The sequence below is a fragment of the Nicotiana tabacum genome, chromosome 16 (genome assembly GCF_000715075.1).
Source record: "Nicotiana tabacum cultivar K326 chromosome 16, ASM71507v2, whole genome shotgun sequence".
Taxonomy (NCBI): Eukaryota; Viridiplantae; Streptophyta; class Magnoliopsida; order Solanales; family Solanaceae; genus Nicotiana; species Nicotiana tabacum.
The window spans coordinates 163,425,585-163,449,423 of record NC_134095.1 but is presented as its reverse complement, the minus strand read 5'-3'; the positions used below and the strand labels follow the sequence as shown (position 1 = coordinate 163,449,423).

Genomic DNA, 23,839 nt, shown 5'->3' with positions numbered 1-23,839 from the left:
TAGTGGAAAGAATTAGGGGTAACAAACGGGTGTGTCAGGTCGGATATGGGTCGGGCGACAGACGGGTAATAAAAACGGATTAGTTATTCACCCATATTAATACGGATAAAAAATGAGTTAACCGGTGTGGATATGCATATTATCCATTAATTATTGAATATGATCACTTTTCGGAGAATTTCTAGTTTCCCAAACTTGAGGAACCCCCAATTTGAAGCTTTACAAATGTGAAAGTTAAACTCATTAGTTATCCATTTTCTAAATGGATATATTATTCTTATCCATATTTGACATGTTTTACAAAGTTCATTATCGAACCCATTTTTTAGTGGATAATATAGGTGAATAACTAATTTCTTTTAACTATTTTGCCACCACTATAAAGAATAAGATAAAATAATTGTCAGCTTCACAGCAAGCATCAACAAGTCGCTTTGGCCGAGTGGTTAAGGCGTGTGCCTGCTAAGTACATGGGGTTTCCCCGCGAGAGTTCGAATCTCTCAGGCGACGACTTTCTTTTCTCATTCATTTCTACTTTTAAGCTCCAAAAGGGCATGAAATCAGCCATTAATCTTCTGCCACGTACCACGGCATAAAGTAGCCAGGTGTGCAGGTGTTAATTCCATTCACTTGTCTCTGAATTTAAAAGGTCTAAATATATTTTTTTCTGTCCGAATCCACACGAAATTTAAAAGCCAAATGTATCCAAAATAGGAAAATCAATCTAACATCATGTCCGGACAAACTTGCGGTATTTGGACAGTTTTGCCCGAGCAACAAGCAGCTAAGCATGATCAAATATGAATCTCCAGTTTTAAAGCTGATTCCTTTTGTCGATTCCTATGTATATAAGGACAGAATATGCTACAGAATATTTTGTTAATTATGAGAAATTTTATTTTACTAGGTCTTTGACATCCTTTGGCAATTTAACAGTAACTTTTTCCTTATGGAAAATTTATTCAACGAAAGCAACGACTCCATTAGTCATTGTCAGTTAACAAATACAGGTATTTGCTGACTTACAGATGAATGAATCCAAGTCCAACTGAATAACAATAACTTATGGTAGACCTTAATAGGTCCAGGAGTAAGTTCAAATGTAGTACATAAGGGCTAGGTTGAGATTGAATTTCTTTAACCATGAGAGAAGCTTTACAGAACGTGAAGAACAAGTGAAAATGCTACTCCTGATATCTGACAAAGCTTCTTTTATCAATATGCCCTTCTGAACTGGCATCAAATTATATGCCTAGCAAAAAATGGGGGAATCCTATTTTCTGTGTTATTCTCTTAAATAAATGGAACCGGCAAAGCCATAGAGCTTCTCAATTTGGCTCCCTGCTTCTCTATTTTATACTGCGATAGATATCTGGAGTATAAATTGTCTCTTGATTAAAGAAAATCTGGCTGGCCTGTGGATGTCAAGCAACGATGCCACATGCGGCTGTTAGGATCCACAACCCTGGGTTTAGAGATAACTTCTGGAATTGGAAAGTAGACATAATGAGTATTGCATATACCCACTGTGATACCACTATATCCAGCAAATGCACCGTGAACCTATCAAAACAAAGAGTGCATGTTGAATTAGAAAATGGTTGAATAATGTCTCGATCACAAAATATATAAGTCGGGAAGGACAAGTCGAATTAATCGATAAGTAAGCATGAGAGACTTACAGCATTTTGTCCAAGTACCGTGCACAGAATTCCATCTGAAGCATTTGCACGGCATGCACGGATCATGTAAGTAGGATCAATGTATTTCACATCAGATGTCTCTCCCATCTCCTTGAAGTACTTTTTAATCTGTCAGAGAGCAGGCAGATTATCATGAATTTCTCATAATTTGATAAAGAAGGATAACCGAGCGAGCCATGAGCCTTAATGTGCATGGAAATTTCTACTGCCAGGTACGGTGGTTTAAGAATCAAAAAGATGAAGTGATTGATCAATCAATCAACTACCTCACAAATTAGTTTGAGGATCGGTTAGATGGATGCTCTGTATTTATTAGCTTATTTTTTTTGAGAAGGAACTATGTATTTATTAGCTTATTCCAGATAGAATTCAGTGGATTTATAATGATATTACTTTTTCCACACTGGCGGTCAACCTATCACCAACCACAACATTCTCCTGTATGCTCGGGACCAGTTATGCATTGTGAAGCTCATGTAGGCAGACTTAAATAAGTGATGATGACCACAAATTAGATAGCAGTTAAAAAGTGATTGAAGATTACCTCATTTCAAGGGAAAGAAGCAAGGACGCCAGTCATAGCAGTTTAATACACAATTACAGGTCAATCTAAGATAAAGTGATATTCAGGTAAGAATTTTCCTTTGAGAAATTCCAGAACAAAAGTTTCAAGATTTTTATGTGCAATACATGAGACCACCCAAGAAATTGTAACACTAGGAGTTACATCCAGCAAAAACGCTCTTTAAGAACTCCACTAAATTTGATCCAACTGAAAGACGGTCTTGAGAACAGATGCATGAAAAAGAATTTTGGAAGATTACCAATGCTATGTTAAGTAGAGCACCACATGCCTTGTGCTCATACTGTACATAGATGCCAAGTAGAACTTACAAGTGATTTGGTCAAGTAACTTGAACTTCTTTAATGAAGAAGATCAATAAAGAATAAAATCCTCAGAATGACAAGGGATGTACAGACTAACATTCATGTGAATAGCTAAGAGGTATCTAGCAAAAATCCCGCAAAGGTAAAGCTGGCCAGCCACTAACCTCTTGTTGCAAATAAACTCCAATATCTCCAAGTACAGCATTTCCAGATGCATCTTTTGCATTGGTTTTCTCGAGGAAATCCTGCAATGAAAGTTGGGCCAGATGCAGTTAAGTGTTGTAGAGAATCAGAAACTGATCTATCTGTTTTCATTACTCATAGTTTGCAAACAATAAATTATGATAAAGTAACCAACACTTGTAAACATCTAAATAACCTTTGAGCCGTGTAGTATAGTGATAACATTGAACTGAAAGAAAGGTTCAAAAAGAAAACTATGTAACATAAATAAAAGCAAAGGGGATAAGTTATGAGGATATTAAACACTACCTAATATTGAGTTCTTAACTAGAATAGTCCTGTAAGTAGGTCAATTTTTGTCCCTATTTTGTTACCTTGAACACAAAAGATCCTCTAAATTTGCTAAACCTGAGCACTTTTCATCTAAGTGAAGAAAATGCAAATGGATTCCTACAAAACAAACGAATGACTGAGGTCTTTTTCCAGAATTCCTGTTCATATAAAACTCTCGAGCCCTTAACTATAACACACAGATTATGGAGACGGTCAAGATGGTAAGCAGATGTTAAGGAAGAAAAGGAAGAACTGATTTAAGTAACTACTATTGTCACATGCTTTGACTATAGTAATGATGCTTTGCAAGTGCAAGTTTCGTTAATTTTATAGAGATTGCTTTCAGTTTCTGTTAGTTGGGACCTTCTCAATAAAAAAACTCATTTAATGTTACATCCCTATGCAGCACAAACATGATTATGATGGAACTAACCTGTCCAGCTCCCTCTGCTGCACAGACCACAGCTGATCCCTTTGTCTCGAGCAGATATTTTAGATGCCTCAATACACCATGTGGACCATGCAGATTAAAAGGCACCTGAGATCAGAAATAAGATATGATCTAATGAGAAACTCATCAGAAAAAGAATTGCATAACATCCGATATATATCAGGCAAACCTCTGGAATCAAGCATATGTCTATTTGTCCACTAGCTAGGGATGCTTGCATAGCTATGAACCCACTACTACGGCCCATCAACTTCACAATTCCAATACCGTGGTATGCACTGTGCGCCTGCAAAAGAGAGAAAAAGAAACTTCATCTAAAGCAGATTGCACGGAAGAAATATGATGCATAACAACTGTAATTGAGGACTCGTTGCATCTTCTTGATGCCAGCAAATAACATCTTACTTCGTCAAAAAACAACTGTAATTGAGGAAAAAGCAAATGAGCACTTTTCTTCTGGAAATCAATCCTTAACATGAGATAATTTTTTACGATGTAATTTTAGAGGCAAATTTTTAAAAACTTGAGAAAACAACTCGAAGTCCAACAAATCAGGGAAAAAATAGACACTGATCACTAGGGATATTCCAAAAAAGAAAAAGTTAGGCAATGCTGTCAAACAAGGTAGTTCTTGCAAGATTTGGCAACACGTGATCAATATGTCTTGAACTTGTAGTAGAAGATCAAGAAAATATAACTGCACTGAGAGTAATTCATAGAATCGAAGTTGATGAGATTGTCAATGGAATTCCTTCTCAAAAGAGATTGTCAACTGAATTAGGTCAGAGGAGGTCCAGCAAATTGAAGGGAGCAAAACATATGAAAAGAAGATAGAAGGTTCTTCCTATCATGGAATAGACCATAGAAGAAAGCGATGCATGACATTATTGTTGATCATGATGTAGTACCTCTATATAAGCAGAATTAATGGCTCTCTGTGCTTCTTCAACAGCAGTATCAAAACCAAATGTCTTATCCATAAGCATAATATCGTTGTCTATAGTTTTTGGCACACCAACTACAGCCACCTTCATACGTCTTTTACGGCACTGTACATCCAGTAGACAAAAACAAAATTAGAGTTTCTAACAATAGCAGAAGGACTTAATGTTATTAACCATTCAATAAGCAGGGACATAGGGAGAAACTACTAGACTATTACATATCCTTGCTCATCTGATACATTAGCTTTCTTCAATTTCAGGGGACAAAACTCTAAATTCAACGCATAATTTTCTATTTAAGAGGGACTTCCAAAAAAAAAGTTTCAGTGGAAGAGGGACCATTCACTCTACTTTTCTAAAAGAGCCACTAGAGAGAATCACTTATTCTCGAAATATTCATTTCTCTATACAGTCTCCAACTACACACCATACTAACCAAACTTCAACTAATCAGAGAACATTAATTGACATGCATATTGATCTAGAAGAGCACCCTATATGACTATAGAGGCCAGGCATAGATACCTCATCATGAATTGCATTTGCACCAGCATGTGTACCATTTCCACCCAGCACAAAGAGCATGTTGATTCCTCTTTCCTGACAATAGCAAAAGAAGCGAATCTTAGATAAACCCTAGCAAATTCATCTCTAATGCAACAATCCAAACGAGCTATATGTTTGTTGTATACGATAAAGTCAGTTAAGCACCTGGATGCTATCCACAATGTCACTAACTTTAGGTCCTCCACGTGATACCCCCAGCAAGCTTCCCCCAGAAAGATGAATATTTTGCACCACTTTCCTGGATAACTAAGAACAAAGCAGCCGGAAAAGAATCACTAAAACACATGACCTCATTAAAGAGAAATCTATCGATTGTAGAATAACATCTCATCAGTAACGACGGTTTGGAGATTAAAGTTAGGCTTTTGCACTTAATTCCGAATAACATAACTTGAAAATTTAAGGAGCATTTGGGCAGTGAAGAAGAGTTAATGTAACTTACTGGCATTTCGGCTAAATCTTTTTCTGAAAACCCACGATATCCAAAAGGAATTCCCACAATTTTCTTCACTCCATATATCTCAAGGGTGATAACTATCTGCGTCCAATGAAAACAAAGAGAGGATGACGAACAACAAAGTGCAGCAGCAATCAACTACATCCTGAGAAATCAAAGAACCAAAACCAAACAATAATGAAATGCTATTACATGTCGAATAACATCGTTAAGCCCAGGGCAAAGTCCACCACAAGTTACAATTGCTGCTTTCACCTCTTCTGGCTTGAAATATATCTTCTCTCTGGGACCAGCACGGTGAACCCTAAAAAAATTGGTGCCAAAAGGTATATGTTAAAGTCTTACCAGTTTTCAAACAAGAATGATACTTGGCACAAAACTGTTGGATCTAAATGCAACAGCCCAAGCCCGTGGCACGTATTATCCGCTTTGGCCCAATAAACCTCACGGATTTGTGCCTTGGCATGCAACATTGTATATATCTAGTAATATTTAGTTATTAGAGGTTGAATATAAATTTAAAGAACCCTCTTTTTCTATTAATTCATTGAATAACTTCTTTTACATCTCAAGTCTCAACTATCTAGTTTTATTTCTGTAAGCTATGAGAAAGGAAATTTCAAATTTAGAAGATGGCAAGGAAATGGATAGTGCCAATTCGGGTGTTGAACTGTTTGCATAGTGGAAAAGTCAACATTGATAGAGGACTTCGATTTGTGACAACTGGGAGCAGGAGCTTGTAGATGGAGAAAGAAAATTTAGTAATCTAGAATCATTTTGTCAATCTATAGACATGGCAACTATGGAAGACTTATGCCTGAATAAAAGGGGGTGAGACTGTGAGAGTGGTTAAACTGATATCAATAAGCAGTTAAGTTTGTAACATTTCCTCACAGGTATATAACTGTATCATGTAACTCTTTAATGTAGAAAATTCTAAAGAAGTTTACCATTGCTCTACCCATGAACAATTGGGATCAATGCACTCAGCACCAGCAGATGTTGGGGAGGAATAATTAATTACCTGAAATGTAAATTGTTAACTTAGAGTCAAAGACTTAAATAATATGAGTGCACTTGGAGGAAATAGAACAAAAAAAAAACATTTACTTTTTCATCAGCAGACAACAAAAACAAATAGCTTACTTTGTCAACTACTTTGTCCATTCCAAAGATAGTCCTATTACACTTCTTGGGAGTCAAACCAACTTTTGACTAAGATGTTCAAATAAATATTTTTATGGCCATTTTGAAATGGGAGGTTCAAGTTTAGTTTTTTATCAACTAATACCTAAATGATCAAAATGGACGAATTAATCTAAATTGATCCTCAATATGTGGAACGTGTGTATATATATATATATTGGAACAGTGAGATAGTACCATCTTCAGCAAGGAATAATACTTCGAGCTCTTAATTAACGGAAGAAAAAATAATACTTGTGACATAAAAACTGGATTTTTTAGCTTTTTGAACTGCCTACCTACTTTCCATCAAAATGATCCACATTAGACATGTAGGTGTATTTTGCACAGTCAAATAGAAAATCGGTATAGAAGACTTGATAGAGAAGAGGATCAAAAATAAGTAAACACAGCCACCCTCAACTGTAGGAAGAGGTAAATAGCAGCTAAAAAGGATAGATATTAGCTATGTTGCTCGGACTCTCAGAAGATGCCGTCGGGTGCGCGTCGGATCCTCCAAAAGTAGTATATTTTTGGAGGATCCGACACGGGTGCAACAACATTTTTGGAGAGTCTGAGCAACTTAGGATGTTAGTGCGTGACTTATTTAATCTATCCATCTATGTCAAAGGAGAACAAGGAATCATAGTACCAGAGGAAAATTACTAGAAAGTAATATCTGTTCTCTGTACCAAGTCGAAAACTACATCAATACGAGCCAGAGCTTCTACATTTGAATTAAAGACAATAACCAAGTAGCTGGAGATCAGTGCTGACTGCTGAGAAGTAGATATACCACACAATAATCAACTTTAAATTGATATCACATGGTTTTTGACCTGAAGTCCATTACCGCTGGAAAACATGAGGGAGTGATAACCAATGTTACAGGCACTAATATAAGGGTAGGTACCCCACACCCATAAGTGCATGGTATGGGTTAGTGTATTTTGAAGAATCCCCACAAGAAGAATCTCATTAACTTCCCACATGATTTTTGAAAGGTATATTTCCCCATTTTCGCATGCAGTGGTAGATAAATATGACATGATTACTGGAAAAAAGATATATGTCACTTTTACTACCATAATCAACAGGAAACTGAATTTGATCGGTGAAAAGCTATGCAAAATTAGTAGGGACTTACTTTAAGAAGTACTCTATCATTATTGTTAATGTAACCATGCCATTTTTCATCTGAAGGGTAACCTTCTGCAAACTCCTCAGATACTGGAGTCCTGTAACAGGAATGATGCGTCAAAGTTAGTAAAATTACTCCTTAAGCAAATTTTCTGTCAGAAATCTTCATTATTTTTAAGAAAAAATATATCTCTTTCCATTTAATTACCAGACCACCTGGCCAAGTGCATTACAACAAATTATGCAAGAGAACTTGCAATACCAAAATTTGGATAAGTGATAAAGCCAAATATAACCAACTGAATATTGCAATACTAGTGGTACATAGAGAAAGGTAACTAATACTACAAGTGTACAACGCAGCAGAATAATCAAATTTGAATGGAATACTCCTCTATTCCAATTCATGTGATACTCGTTTCATACTAGGAGGTTGCAAAGAGTTATACTCCATATAACTTTCATAACTTTCAAGCATCCAAAATGATTAACTTACTTAAAAGTTTAAACTTTGATATGATATTTTATCTATCAAATTAAAATTTCAAAAGTTATTTTAATATTTACTATTTTCTTTCCCTATTGAATAACCGCACCTCTTTCTTTCTTTCCAAAAATAGATGCTTCTTGCTGCAGCTGGTCAAATTAAAATATTAAACTTCATGTCCAGTCAAATATCCAAAGAAAAGTAGTACCCACTCTGTCCCAATTCATATGGTGGTGTTTGACCAAACACGGAGTTTAAGGGAAAGAAAATACTTTTTGAACTTGCGGTCTAAAATACATGTATTGTGTGACTATAAATGATTCATAAAAATGTAAAATTAAGGTTTAATTTTTTTTCTACATATAAGAAATTGTCATTCTTTTTGCAATAGACTACTACAAAAGAAAGAATGTCACATTATAATTTAAGTTCCTAGTAGTACCTATAACTTTTCAATAATAAATCTAAAATTTAATCGCTATTTCCAATTCAACCAGCATTTTTAAACATAAATCGAGAAAAGTACCATAATTTTTTTTTCAAAAAACAGTTCTTTACAAAACCATACCTCATTTTAAGACAAAAAGTGGAAGGATACTCAACGGCGTCGGGAAATACATCGGTAATGTGAGGAATATTAAAACGAGCCTCAAATTCTCTCTGATACTTTAACTTCCAATTAGGATCACTGAAATCGATGCAGCCGCCGCCGGCGGCAGAATTTTCGAAGGCTCCGCTTTTAGCTTGCACTCGAATTCTCAATCTCCGGCTAACTCTGTTCGGATTCCGTACAGTTCTTAACCTAACGGAACTTAAAAAGAGATCGTGATAGCTGTAAGTAGTCGTATACCGTAGAATCGCTTTCTGTCCGATCGCCGGCGAAAGCGACTCCATGTGAAACTCTGTTTGCGTGTACCTCTGTGTGTGTGACTACTGTGTGTTCTGTGTGTGGGAATATATATATGTATATTATATATAGGTGGAAGATACAGAGATCGGAGAGTGACGGAGAAAGAGAGAAGAGAAAAACAAAAACAGTAGAGAATTATTTAGCAGCCAGCTTGCGAATAAGAGCAAAGCAATGATCAATTTTTTTTAATTTTGTTTGGGTTTTGACCTTTTTATTGTTTGCTTTATGGGTTTTAGTTTTTTTCAAGAGTCTTAAAAAAGTAGACTTATAAAAGGTTAATAGTGGTACTTTACTACTCTAATTTTCAGTTGATGACGAAAGATTCCTGCAATTTCAAATATTGCTCATTGAACCTCTAAAACTTTACATTAAGGACAAAAGAGTCCGTTATTTTCATGGACTAGTTAGGTAAAGATTATGCTTTGGGTATTGTCTTTTTTTTTTGGTTTCCCACCCGGTGTCCGGTACCTATATTGAGACCAGACTAAATTCAGATTCGCGCCGGAAAGTCTCACATTGGGAGGTAAAAGCGCTCCCTAACAAAGACGACTCCATACCCAGGGACTAGAACCTGAGGGTTAAGGATGAAGAAGTACTTACCACTTCACCACAACCCTTGTTGGTGCTTTTGGTATTGTCTACTACTACAATTTTGGTCCATAGGTATTGTTATGCAGTAGTATTATTGTAAGAATTGCTAATTTGTTATACACTAAAAAACATCATGTGGAATGTTATAAGGTTAATAATAAAACAAAAATTATATGCACTGATATTGTTAATATGTACATTATTAATACTCTTTACATTTTATATAAAATAATAATGAACCCTCATATAAGTGTTATATATATATTAGTCGAGAGTATAACACCACTATCAATATGTGGCTTGTTTGAAATCAATTTTTTTTAGCATATTCGAAATATTAATATTATTACTCAGCATACCAGCATTAACTTTTCATTAGTATAATAGGATAAAATTTCATTTCTATATCTTTAACTAGGTTTATCATTAAACAAAACGTCTTCACATTGTAAATCTAAACTTTTATTATTAAAAGTTTTTCTAGTACAACATAAAAGAACATATCGGCAATTACTATATTTTCTTTTCTAATTTTTGCATTCGTCAACTTAATTTTATTTTGATAAGAAACATGAGAGGACAATATATACTGCAAATTCCGCAATCTAGAAAAGGTAGGCAAATTGTAATAGAGGGAAAGAATAGGGTAAGTCCATGTATTTTTCATAGCTTGAGTCCTCGTTAACTTATTCTCTCTTTCTAATAGTCTTGGCCAAAGTTTTTTTCTTTTTTTTTCTCCTAAAGCACTTTTTTTTTCCTAACTTGAGGTGTTTGGCCAAGCTTATTTGGGGAAAAAAGTGCTTTTGAGAAGAAGCAGAAAAAAGTAGTTTCTCTCCAAAAACAAAAGCAGTTTTGGCTTTTCTTCTTACCTAAAATACCCTTAACAAAATATAGTATATACCAAAACAACCCTTAAATCTAATACTTAGAATATTAATTTATAAATATTTCTTCTTATTTTTAGGAAAACTTTCTAATATATAGTGACGTTAGGGGTGAATTCTTTTATATTTGTTGAAGGAATTTTAATATATTAACTTATATTAAATGAATTAAGTACTTTTTAATTTTATTTTCATATTTTACTTAAATAAAATGATTTTTTTTTAATTATTGCATGTAATAACAAAATTTTGAGATTATTTATTTACTTATAATATTAATTATTAAGTAAATCTATTCATGTCCTTATTCGTAATTTGACACTTAAAATCACTTTCTAAAAAGCTTGGTCAAACACAAATTATTTTTCACAAGTGCTTTTCAGACTGATTAGCCAAACACAAACTACTTCTCTCCAAAAGTACTTTTTTCAAAAGCACTTTTAAAAAAAGCACTTCTCAAAATAGGCGATTTTTCCGGCTTAAACGAAAAAGGAAATAATGTTTGACATTTCAAGTCAATGGAGATTGCATTATTTTCACTGTGTGATTTTGAACAATGGAATCACAAACCTGAGATTCGAATCTCCTCTTTTGTTAGGTTCGTCCTTTATTCCAAAGCCCTCATTTTCCTACTTATAATGAGTACTATTATACATTAAGGGTGTGTTTGGTAAGAAGGAAAATGTTTTTTATGGAAAATAAATGGTTTTCTTTGTTTGGCTGGTGAATAGCGGAAAATATTTTCTAGTGTTTGGTTGGAGAGTAGAAAATAACTTTTTAGAAATATATTTTGTTATGCTACTCTCCTCATCCCCCAAATCTCTAAAAATTCACGCAAACTCAAAGGAACTAATGTGCTGCTTTACTTTTTTACGCAAAAATAAAGTTGAAATTTATGTTCCATAACTAAAAAGAAAATACTCTTTTTTTTTTGTTGAAAAAGAAAGTACTCTTTCTACAACATAAAAATAAAGTACTCATTTTATTGAAATAAAAGAAAATATTTTTTCTACATCATGAAAAAAATGCTCATTTGTTGAAATGAAAAAAAAAACTTTTTTTATATCATGAAAAGAAAATACTTGTTTTGTTGAAATGAAAAAAAAATTGTTAAAATGAAAAAAATATTTTTTTATATAATGAAAAAAAAATACTCATTTGTTGAAATGAAAAGAAAATCTATGTATAACATGAAAATAAAGTACTATTAATAATATTTTTATTTAGGGTGGGGGTGGGATGGAGGTGGAGTGTGGGGTTGGTTGGTGGGGATGAGGAATAGGATAAGGAAGGTTGAATAAGAGTTTTGGAAAATGTTTTCCCTTCTCTTGATAGGGAATTGGAGGAAAATGTTTTCCTTCTCTTAAGGCTAACCAAACATGAGAAAATTGAAAAATCATACCAAACACACCTAAATAGTGCATATTTGTATTTTTTTAGGCTATAGCGCGCGAACACTCATCATTTTTCTTTTTGGTAATTAAAGGAGGACACTCATCATTTATAATATTGATGTTCGGTTATAATTTCATATTTTAGTTCATTATTTACCTTACATTTCGGGGTTTTAATGCTAAATTATATTATATTTGTGTTTAATTGAATTATTTTGTGTAGGTACGTTGAAGACGAAATTGGGAGCAAAGTAAAAATTTTATATGTATTTTATACACTATAAAAATAAAATTATAATTATTTAATTAGGGGACAAAAGAAATCAAAAGAAAACAAAAAGAAACAATGCAAATGAATTGAAAAAGAAGAGAAAAGAAATGGCAAAGTTTGGCAGCTAAGAAAAGAAGGAACGAATTGAAAAAAGAAGCAGCAGGCGAGCAAGCAAACTTACTCGCGTTAGAGCTCGCGCCGCCAGGGTAACGCGAGGCGTTGCGTGTTTCGGGTTTTAAGGCCTATTTTATTTCCTATTTAATTTTGAACTTGGTTATTTTTGTCTAGGTTTGTTTCTATACATATAAATAGTTATTAAACATCAATTTTGAGAGAGAACCGTTTTTACAGTAGATTCGACCAGAGAGACCAGATATTCGACCTAAGAAGATAAGAACACTCTAGGAGTAAGGCGGGAAATTCTTCTACAAGTTTTTCACTTCCTTCTTCCTATTTTCATTATTGGTTATGAATTTTAGTATTGTAATTATTGCATACTATTATGAATAACTAATTTGTTATCTAGGGTTTTGATAGAACCTATTGGAGGATGATTTTCTTGTTATGTTAATATAGATTTGCCGTAGTATATTCTATTTGTTTAACTACGTTATTATTGTAGTTGGTTGAAGAGCTCTCAACCGACTATGCCTATTTAGTGTGTATTACTCGGGAGAGAGTGCATATTTAGGTAGTTGTTAAACAACATCACTCCTAACGTATATGAGGGATCAATACGGAGGGTTTAAAGGTGAGATTAGGGATAACGAAACCTTGGTGTGATCCGAGTGAACCGTACTTAATGCCAGCTAGCATAATTCGAGAGAATATGTCGAGTAAATTGTGGTAATTACTCGGGAGAGAATTACGACTCTCAGAGAGCTCATGATCGGTAGAGAAAACTTAGCCAAATTTATAGAAAACGTAGCGGAAAGGATTCCGACAATTGGAGAAATCATAACTCTAGACCTCCTTAATTTTGTCTCCAACCCTTAATATCTTTAGTTGTTAATTTTCTATTTTAATTTGTTAGTTAATTAGTTATACATAAGAATCTTAATATTTATAATTACGAATTGTTCAAGCTTGTGTTTTTTAGCGATATTGAGCGACTGTAGCTAAGCCGTAGTTCTCTGTGAGATTCGACTCCGGACTTATAAACTGGATTATATTTGCAACAACCGCTTAGTCTTTTTTATAAGGCATAGTTGGACGTGATGAATAATATTATTTAGTCTTGTTCACTCCCTTTGCTTTAGATGTAGAAGCATTTAAATCGAAGAATTGGTGCTCAATTGAATTGATGTGATCCATTTATGAACTTATAAAACTTGAACGATTAAAGCAGAAAGTTGACCATGGAATAAAGGCACTTTGTCATTTTATCTCGTGTCATGGGTACTAACCCTAGCATCTTTTTTATATATTCGGTAGAATAATTTCTTAGATATAGTATTATATTTCCAAAGGTTGGGTCAATAGATTGGCATTATTTTAAGGTAAAAGATATACAACTTTTTGTGGATGAGCAATTTCTTTCTAGAAAAAATAAAGCAAAAGCTAAATTTTTTTTGTATTTATTTAAAAAAGAGTTTAGCATATTTCTTTCATTAAAAGGCACTTTGTCACAAACTTTCAAGATAGTTTTTTTCCCATATGCAATTATGAACTTTCTTCCTATTTCATATGGGAAACTTTTCACTTTCACATTTTGCCCGTGGAACTTTCCTTTATTGCCCCCAGTTTCAAGTTGAGCAGGATTTTCCTGTCCCTTATCAAAGAGGTAAGTTGTTTTTTAAAACTTGAAGAGCTTTTCTAAAATTACTTTTTAAGTTAAGAAATTATCAAAGCACCCCTTATATACTCAAGCAGAAAATCGAGTAATGCGACATTAAGAGATCTTTCTCAATAAGGAGATTAATAATAAGTAACACCATAAAATAAACAAATATATAGTTTTTTTTAATGTTATTCATTAATATTGTCAGATAAAATCTTCTTCACGCGATACATCAAGTTAAAGATAAATTGAAAGTTTCTCTTGCATGAATATATATATATATACCGTATTCGTATATATAACATGGTATAATTAAGGATTCAATTGAACCCCTTTTGTCAATATATGCCATCACTATGACCAGTAACTAACCAGAGGAGGCTGTTTCTAATGCACGTTACCCACAGATATATATTAGCATATGTAGATGTACTCATTAAGTAAGCCACGTAGAAAGTATAGCTATAATTTTCTAACAAATATCTGTTTAATTACCAGAACTAAAGAGAATAACATGTGAAACTATTTCAACACCAAAACTTTGCACCCAACAATGACAAATTATAGGTGCAGGGAAAGATGACATATATATTCCACGAAGTCATTATCCACACGCTTAGTTTTTCACATTTTATATATCCCTCACCCGAACCCCGCGCATAGTGGGAGCTTAGTGCACCGGGCTTCCTTTTAAGTATTCTTTGTAATATTCTCTATATTAATAAGAGACAGTTTGAGTAGCTTCCGGTTAGCTGCTTGCACGCACAAGGGTATTTTCGGGATTTTGTAACCAGGGTATTCCGGTTCCTCTGTGTGAAAATTCCCCAAATTCCTCCTGCTTTCTGTAAGATAGTTTGTTATTGGCAAGTTGGAAGTGGGATTCTTCCCACATCGGAAGAAAGAAGTTATGTGCCTGTCATGTGAAACAACCCCGGGACCGACCTTACTCGTACCGTGCCTATTAGCCTCGGAACTGATCATTATGAAATAGCACATAACATGCACGAGATTGACTCAACAGACACGAGACTGACTCAACAGGCACGAGATTGACTCAACAGGCACGAGATCCTAGAGTTAATTATTTTTAACAGAAAAATCAAATTTATTTGAATTTTAAATTCAAAATTCGAATAAATAGTCGTGTCTGTTTGTGAAACAAGACATCTTTTCTGAAAGGGTCTGTTGGTTGCCTATAAATACACAAGAATTCCAACGAAGTGGATATAGAAAATCACAAGTGTTATTGTAGCTTTGTTGTATCGTGAAGAGAATCGTTTTGTATTTTCCCTAAATTAGTATACAGGCGATAACTCTTTAAGGACAATCGATTTTCACGCCTCAAAGCCAATTTTGATTATTATTTTCTAACAATCTTAAAGAGTTATTCTGCTATGGAGAAATTGATGTCTGTTGTTGAGAATCCGAAGGAGTTCATCAAACTTGATCGCTTTGATGGAACGAACTTTACCCGTTGGAGAGACAAGATGATATTCTTGTTGTCCGCTCTCAATATCTACTATGTTCTTGATTCTGCCTTGCCTACGATGCCTGAGCCCACAGCAGAAGATTCTGACGTAGTCAAGGAAGAAAGGAAGAAACGAGAACATGATGAACTGTTGCGTCGCGGCCATATTCTGAATACTTTGACAGATCGACTCTATGATCTTTACTGCAATCTGAAGTCGCCAAGAGAGATTTGGATTGCTCTACAAACTGCATACCAGAATGAAAAATGAGGTATTGACAAATTCCTGGCTCTGCAGTACTTTGAATTTAAAATATTTGATACTAGGCCTATAATGGATCAGATTCATGAACTGCAAATCTTAGTATCAAAACTAAGTGATCTTGAAGTTAAAATTCCTGATGCACTTCAAATAGGTGTTATTCTTTCGAAATTGCCTTCCTCTTGGAATGACTATAGAAAGAAAATCCTACATTCTATGGATAAAATGACTGTGGAACAATTTCGTACTCACATTCAAATTGAAAGTGAGACTCGTGCTCGTGATGCTATTAGTCAGCCTTCGAGTTCCGCAGTCAATTTTGTCAGTCAGAATGATTCAGGAAGTGGGAACAAACATCTGAAAGTTTCCAAAAAGTCTTCTTTTAAAAAGAGAAAGAACTTTAGTTGTCATCATTGTGGAAAGAAAGGCCATATGATTCGGGATTGCAGATATAGAAAGGCAGGAATAAATTTCAATGCAGGCAATACCGAAAAGTCTGGAAAGATTAAAAAATCTGGAAATTCTGAAAAGGCAAACGTAGTGGAAAATTCTGCCCAAGGACTGGTTGCCATGGTTTCCGCAATGCAAATTGGTATGGTCACAGAGTTGAATGTGGCTACCGCTGCTACAAATACTCAAGACTGGTGGCTAGATTCGGGTGCTACTATTCATGTCTGTTATGACAAGAAGATGTTCAAGACATATGCAGAAGTGCAGGATTCTGAACAAGTCTTGATGGGAAACCATGTTGCGGCAGATGTTGCTGGAAAAGGAAGTATTGAGATTAACTTCACATCTGGCCAGAAGTTGACGTTACTGAATGTGTATCATGTTCCTGATATGAAGAAAAACTTAATGTCCGCTGCTTTGCTATCAAAGAAAGGCTTCAAGATAGTTATTGAGTCTGATCATGTAATAGTGTCTAAGAATGGAGTTTTTGTTGGAAAAAGGCTATAACTGTAACGGCATGTTCAAAATTGAGTATTAGTGAAATAAATTATGTTTCTGCTTACATCGTTGAGTCTGATTCTTATTTATGGCATGCTAGACTAGGACATTTAAATTTTGGCTCCTTGAATTATATGTCCAAAAATGGTTATATCTCATGTAAAACTCAACATATAAAATGTGAAATTTGCATACAAGCAAAGATGACTAAGAAACCATTTCGTAAAGTTGAAAGATCCACAGAACTATTAGATTTAATACATTCAGACTTGTGTGAATTAAATGGAGAATTAACTAGAGGAGGCAAAAGATATTTTATTACTTTTATAGACGACTTCTCTAAATTTACATATGTTTACCTACTTAGAACTAAGGACGAAGCTTTTCAAAAGTTTAAAGAATACAAGTCTGTTGTGGAAAATCAAAGGAGTAGGAAAATTAAAATTATTCGAAGTGATAGAGGCGGAGAACATTTTCCTAACGAATTTAATAAGTTTTGTGAAGAGCATGACCTAATACATCAAATGAGTGCCCCTTATACTCCTCAACAAAATGGGTTAGCGGAAAGAAAAAATAGAACTTTGGTGGATATGGTTAATGCTATGTTACTTAATGCACATCTACCACATAATTTATGGGGTGAAGCACTACTAACTGCATGTTATATTTTAAATAGAGTACCTTCAAAAAGTATGCATTTTTCGCCTTATGAGCTTTGGAATGGTAGAAAACCAAATTTAAATTATTTTAAAGTGTGGGGGTGTATATCCTATTATAGAGTACCTGACCATCAAAGAACAAAATTGGGTCCTAGAGGAATTAAAAGTGTTTTTGTAGGATATGCACAATACTCCAAAGCTTATAGACTGCTAGATCTAGAATCTAATGTCAATAGAATCTATACATGTTGAATTTATTGAAAATAGATTTATAAATGACAATGTTGATGAAATGACTGAAATAAATGGAAAACGTATTGATGCTAATAAATTGTTGCTTTTTGAAATTATTAAAACTAAGGAAAGAAGTGATGATATGCAGATAGAACCAAGGAAAAACCAAAGAATAAGAAAAGAAAAACATCTTGGTTCTGATTTTATTTCTTCACAATCTATAGTATTTCTTGTTGAAGGAGATAGGACAAACGTTTGTAATCAAATTCCAATTGTATTAAATGTTGAAGAAGATCCAAAGACGTTTCAAGAAGCAATGTCTTCTAGAGACGCTGCTTTTTGGAAAGATGTCATTAATGATGAAATGGACTCAATTATATCCAACAACACTTGGGTTTTGGTTGATCTTCCTCTTGGATCAAAACCTATAGGTTGTAAGTGGGTCTTTAGGAGAAAGTACAATACAGATGGTTCTGTCCAAACCTTCAAAGCAAGATTAGTTGCAAAAGGTTTCACTCAAAAGGAAGGCATAGACTATTTTGATACATATGCTCCTGTTGCAAGAATAACATCCATTAGAGTCCTTTTATCCTTGGCCTCTATCTATGATCTTTACGTACATCAAATGGATGTTAAAACAGCCTTTTTAAATGGGAACATTAGTGAAGAAATATATATGCAACAACCTGAAGGTTTTGTTCTTCCGGGAAACGAGAAGAAAGTTTGTAAATTGATAAAGTCTCTTTATGGTCTTAAACAAGCGCCTAAACAGTGGCATGAAAGATTTGATAGTGTAATACTATTAGCCGGATTCGTACATAATAATGCAGACAAGTGCATTTACTCTAAATTTACAAAAGAATATGGAGTAATAATTTGTTTATATGTCGATGACATGCTGATTTTTGGTACGAATCTACATGGAATTACCGAGACCAAGAAGTATCTAACCTCAGTTTTTAAAATGAAGGATTTAAATGAAGTTGATACTATTTTGGGAATCAAGGTCAAAAGAGATAACAAGCAAGTGACTTTGTCACAAGCACATTATATAGATAAAATCCTTACTAAATTCAGTCATTTAGGAATAAAGGGGTATAATACTCCTTATGATTCTAGTGTTAAGCTAACTGCAAATACTGGAAGAGCAGTAGCACAGTTGGAGTATGCAAGTGCGATAGGTAGTATGATGTATGCAATGCATTGCACTAGACCCGACATTGCATTTGCTGTTTGTAAACTTTCAAGGTTTACCAGTAATCCAGGTAATGATCATTGGAAAGCAATAAGTAGAGTACTTGGATATTTAAAATATACAAAGCACTTAGGCATTTGCTATAATGGTTTTCCTAATGTATTAGAGGGATATTCTGATGCAAGTTGGATTACAAGTGTTAATGATAATAAATCCACATCAGGATGGATATTTACTCTAGGCGGTGGAGCCATTAGTTGGGCATCCAAGAAACAAACATGTATTTCCCATTCTACTATGGAATCTGAATTTATTGCATTAGCAGCTGCTGGAAAAGAAGCAGAATGGCTGAGGAGTATGTTACTTGATATAAAGTTGTGGCCACAACCTATGCCAGCCATTTCCATATTCTGTGATAGTGAGACTACAATGTGTGTTGCTCACAATAAAATATACAATGGGAAATCGAGACATATAAGCTTGAGACATGCTTATATAAGAGAATTAATTACAAATGGAGCTATAGCTATAATATATGTGAGATCAAATAAGAATTTGGCTGATCCACTTACGAAGCCATTAGGTAGAAATGTAGTACAACAAACTTGTGGAGGAATGGGGCTGAGACCCTTAAATTAAATACAGGGAATAGGAACCCCACTTTGAGTTAGTATACACTCTAACAATATAAGTTCAATGGGTAATAACAAGTTACTTGTATTGTTTAAGCACTGATCTCCTCTTTAGGAGCCCTAATTCTATTGTACTACTTACTGTTGTGTGAGGAGTTAAGGAGTTGTTAAATGCTTGTTATAACAGGGGCATAAAGACAAATTCCAAAGTGCATACTGTTACATGAAAAGGTTGATTAATCTTAATGGAATTATTAATGTCTGGAGTAACAGGGACATAGTAACTAATTCCACCTATATGAATATTGAAGTGGTGCCGCTTCTAGCAAGATTTAAAGGGTTGATCTTGTAAATATTCATGAATTCAGGATGAACACATGGTCCTAAACGTGCTAAAACGAATACTGGATTTTTTAAGCTACTAGATAACGCTGTGTGTGTGGTACTTTCGGTTTTGGAACAAGGATTTGTGGTTCAAATCTTAAGATACCATTAACTTCATCAAAACTTTAATATACTTACACTAAAGAAAAGTTCAAATCTGTAAAAGATACTTTCAATTATTCACAAGTGTTATGAAGTGAAATAACAAACTAGGGGGGAATTGTAAGATAGTTTGTTATTGACATGTTGGAAGTGGGATTCTTCCCACATCGGAAGAAAGAAGTTCCGTGCCTGTCATGTGAAACAACCCCGGGACCGACCTTACTCGTACCGTGCCTGTTAGCCTCGGAACTGATCATTATGAAATAGCACAGAACAGGCACGAGACTGACTCAACAGGCACGAGACTGACTCAACAGGCACGAGATTGACTCAACAGGCACGAGATCCTAGAGTTAATTATTTTTAACAGAAAAATCAAATTTATTTGAATTTTAAATTCAAAATTCGAATAAATAGTCGTATCTGTTTGTGAAACAAGACATCTTTTCTGAAAGGGTCTGTTGGTTGCCTATAAATACACAAGAATTCCAAGGAAGTGGATATAGAAAATCACAAGTGTTATTGCAGGTTTTGTTGTATCCTGAAGAGAATCGTTTTGTATTTTCCCTAAATTAGTATACAAGCGATAACTCTTTAAGGACAATCGATTTTCACGCCTCAAAGCCAATTTTGATTATTATTTTCTAACACTTTCGTTCATCTCCATTCCTCTCCTCTGGCACTGTTAGATTTCGTTGCATAGTCTGTGGAACTATCCGGTGAGTTTACATTTGCGCTCTTCTCTCTTCTTTGATTTTCTCACCTTCTGTTATTTTTAGATTATAATCTCATCACAGGTCCTATTCGATTAAACTGTATAATTGGGGTAAAATAGTTGGTCGATCGTTTCTCTCTTTTGTATATACTTCACAATCGCTAGAATTAAATTTTCTGAGATGACTTTACCTGCGATTTCAGAGCTGTTTGCATAGTTTCGCCTGGTTTACGTCTGAATTTATCTAACTTTTCCTTTTTTCCTATTGTGGTTGTGAAAACGAAATTGAATTTATTATTTGCACATACCTAGATTTTCTGTTTTAAAGTTCCTTTTCCCGTGGCCAGTTCTACTGGATTAATATTATTTCAGCTAGGTAAAGAAGTTGGTCTACTATTTTTTCCTTTCGGGTACGGCATGGAATTGACCTTGTCGAACAGAAAATTCGAAGGAGCCCAACACTAAAGGGACGAGAAATTTTACAACGTGTGAGACATGCCACATCATACTTGAGTGAGGCTATTTATGGTTTGACACGTGGAGCCGTGGACCCCAGCCTTCATCATCATTCTCTCCCTCATTCTGGACGTACTCCCACTTTCCAATTCATCTCCTTATTTTCTTTATTGTTCTCCACTTCACCCCAGTACAAATTGTTTACCACTATACCAAGATTGTGAGGTAAATTGAATTAATCGATAAAAATTAAATTAACACTTTTTCCTTATTTCATTACCACACTTGGAGCAAGTGCAAATCTCAAGCAATTTTTTAAACTCATTTTTGACATGTGTACATCTATTTTTTTTTGGTAAAAAGAAAGAACATGTATTATAGATAAAAGTACTAATACATTAAAAGTAATGCAACCTAGGCATCATAGTTGCCAGAGGAAAATGCATAAGAGGAACTGTAGGTGTCCCCGCATGGGGAACACTACTAGGTACTAAGTCATAAGTAGATATTACATTAGTATTACAAATACTAGTACCAATTGTAGTAGGGAGCGATTGTGTTGAAGCATGTACAAGTCTCCTTTGTTGGGCGCCCTCTTGATCTTGCTGGAGATAAGGTGTAACAAAAGGTGGTGGTTGTGCAAAAAGTGTGCAGGTAGACCCGGCACTCCTGGATCCATATTTAGCTAAACTGTCAGCAACACAATTCTGCTCTCGATATATATGCTGGATGGGTGGGCTACCCAGCTGTAGAAGTAACAACCTGCAATCATTGATAATGTTAGTATAATGCATAGATGTATTTGAAACATACCTATGGGTTGTTGGTCATCTGTTTCGATCACAAATGGTGTCAAATGCTTTTGCAACGCTATTTTTAATCCATGAGGAGTGCAAATAGCTCTGATTGTATGCTGGTACCTTGTTTAGATTTTCCTGCAAAGCCCATAACCCAACTACCTTGGTGACAACGAAATACTCCACCAATGCCATATTGTTTATGGGAAAATGAACTAGGGCCATCTATATTTAGTTTATAGTAGTTTTCAGCTGGCAGATGCCATCTGATATATAAAGGTATGGATTGACAATTCTTTTTTCTCTGTTTATGACTCGTTGAGTAATAATATTCCGCTGTAGTATTAAAAAGTAATTAAATTTTTAACGGAAGTCTTTTATTTTTCAACCTGTGTTTGTTCCGTAGAAGCCAAATATGCCATAAGGCAAACAGTATGAATGTAGTAGATGTGATGTGATAGGGGTTGGATGATTGATGTGTGTGAATAATGTCATACAACCAAGTGGTAGGATCTGTTGGAGGTGTGTTAGTGCACGAGAGTGGGAGTGACATGTTAAGATATTTCCATAACTGGATTGTGTTAGGGCAACAGAAAAAGATATGTTGCATTGTTTCATGTGCCAAATGGCACTGTGTACATATAGATGATGCTAAAATACCTAAATGGGAAAGGTATGCAGCAAGTTTATTATGGGAAATTAACCAAAGAAAGAAATACATTTTTGGTGAAATGTTTAACTTCCAAATCCAATTGTAAGAAGAAAGTTGACTGATATTAGGGTTAAGAGATGCGTAACAAAATTTGACAGGGAAAATACCATCGGAGGTAAGAGACCAAAAAATTTGATCATAGTTTATTGTTGATAGAGGCATATATATGTCCTTGATGCTTTGCTCAAGTTGGTGTGGTAATATAAAAGACAATTTTTCCAAATGCCAAGCCTGGTTATAGTAGTAATGTGAAACTAGTTTTGCCGCCTCATATCTAGGGAATGGTCCAGTGATACAATTACGGAGTGTGAAATTTGGCTTAATCCAAGGATCAGACCAAAAATGCACATAGTTGCCATTGGTAAGGTTCCATTGATGCCCGAAGTGATAACACAACCAACCCCGCATTATGTTTCTCCAGGTGGAAGAGATAGTTGTTTTTATAAGATTTCTTGGACGTAAATATATATTCAACAGTAAGTATTTTGGCCGCTCATCCTCTTTTTCCTATAGATACATTTTTGAACTACTATTATTATTAATATATGTGTTAAGGTACTACGTATTTGATACCTTTTATATTTTTATTGTTAAAGCTCTACGACGAAGAGATCATTTAATTTTATATTGAAGTTTGAAAGATAATGCAACAAGAAGTATTTTCCTTTTTCAAAGTTAATGGAATAAAGGATGGCGAAAATTTAGAAAATATGATAAAGGAAGAATCAATAAGTATACCCAAAAACTAATTATTTAATGCGAAATATCATATTAGTTATAACATTATTTACTAAAACAAAAGAGTAAGTCAATTATTTCTTTCTAAAATATTAAGATTTTTCATTAAAAAAAGTACAGTAGGAAAATTTGAATCTCAACATGCTTTACATTTATAACCAAACATAATAAGGCCATTTACACTTTCTTCAGAAAGTAGAATTACAGCCATTTGTCCGTTGTAAATTCCTCTATCCCCTTTAAATGCAAGGGTTGAGACTAAAAATACGGGTCAAAGCAAATTTCAATTTCACTGTTCAAATATCTTTCTTCATCTGCATGTTCTTCGAATTGAGATTTTTTGGAATTTGCTCATTGATTAAGGCTTCA

At 34.4% G+C, this 23,839-nt stretch overlaps 1 protein-coding gene and 1 non-coding gene across 3 annotated transcripts; one reads left to right on the top strand and one right to left on the bottom strand.

The window, feature by feature from the left end:
- Positions 1-428: 428 nt before the first annotated feature.
- On the top strand, positions 429-510 carry TRNAS-GCU (transfer RNA serine (anticodon GCU)). Its single transcript has one exon. It is a non-coding gene; the product is annotated as a tRNA-Ser (tRNA).
- A 418-nt stretch (positions 511-928) lies between these two features.
- Positions 929-9,501, bottom strand: LOC107776410 (ATP-dependent 6-phosphofructokinase 5, chloroplastic-like). 2 transcript variants are annotated; one of them, NM_001325213.1, is given in 18 exon segments: positions 1,396-1,563; positions 1,683-1,811; positions 2,756-2,836; positions 3,541-3,585; positions 3,728-3,844; positions 4,467-4,607; positions 5,028-5,102; positions 5,214-5,260; positions 5,262-5,274; positions 5,276-5,292; positions 5,294-5,299; positions 5,301-5,315; positions 5,512-5,533; positions 5,569-5,607; positions 5,719-5,830; positions 6,477-6,550; positions 7,859-7,949; positions 8,907-9,232. In NM_001325213.1, coding segments are annotated over 18 exon segments (1,518 nt in total).
- Between the last annotated feature and the right edge of the window lie 14,338 nt (positions 9,502-23,839).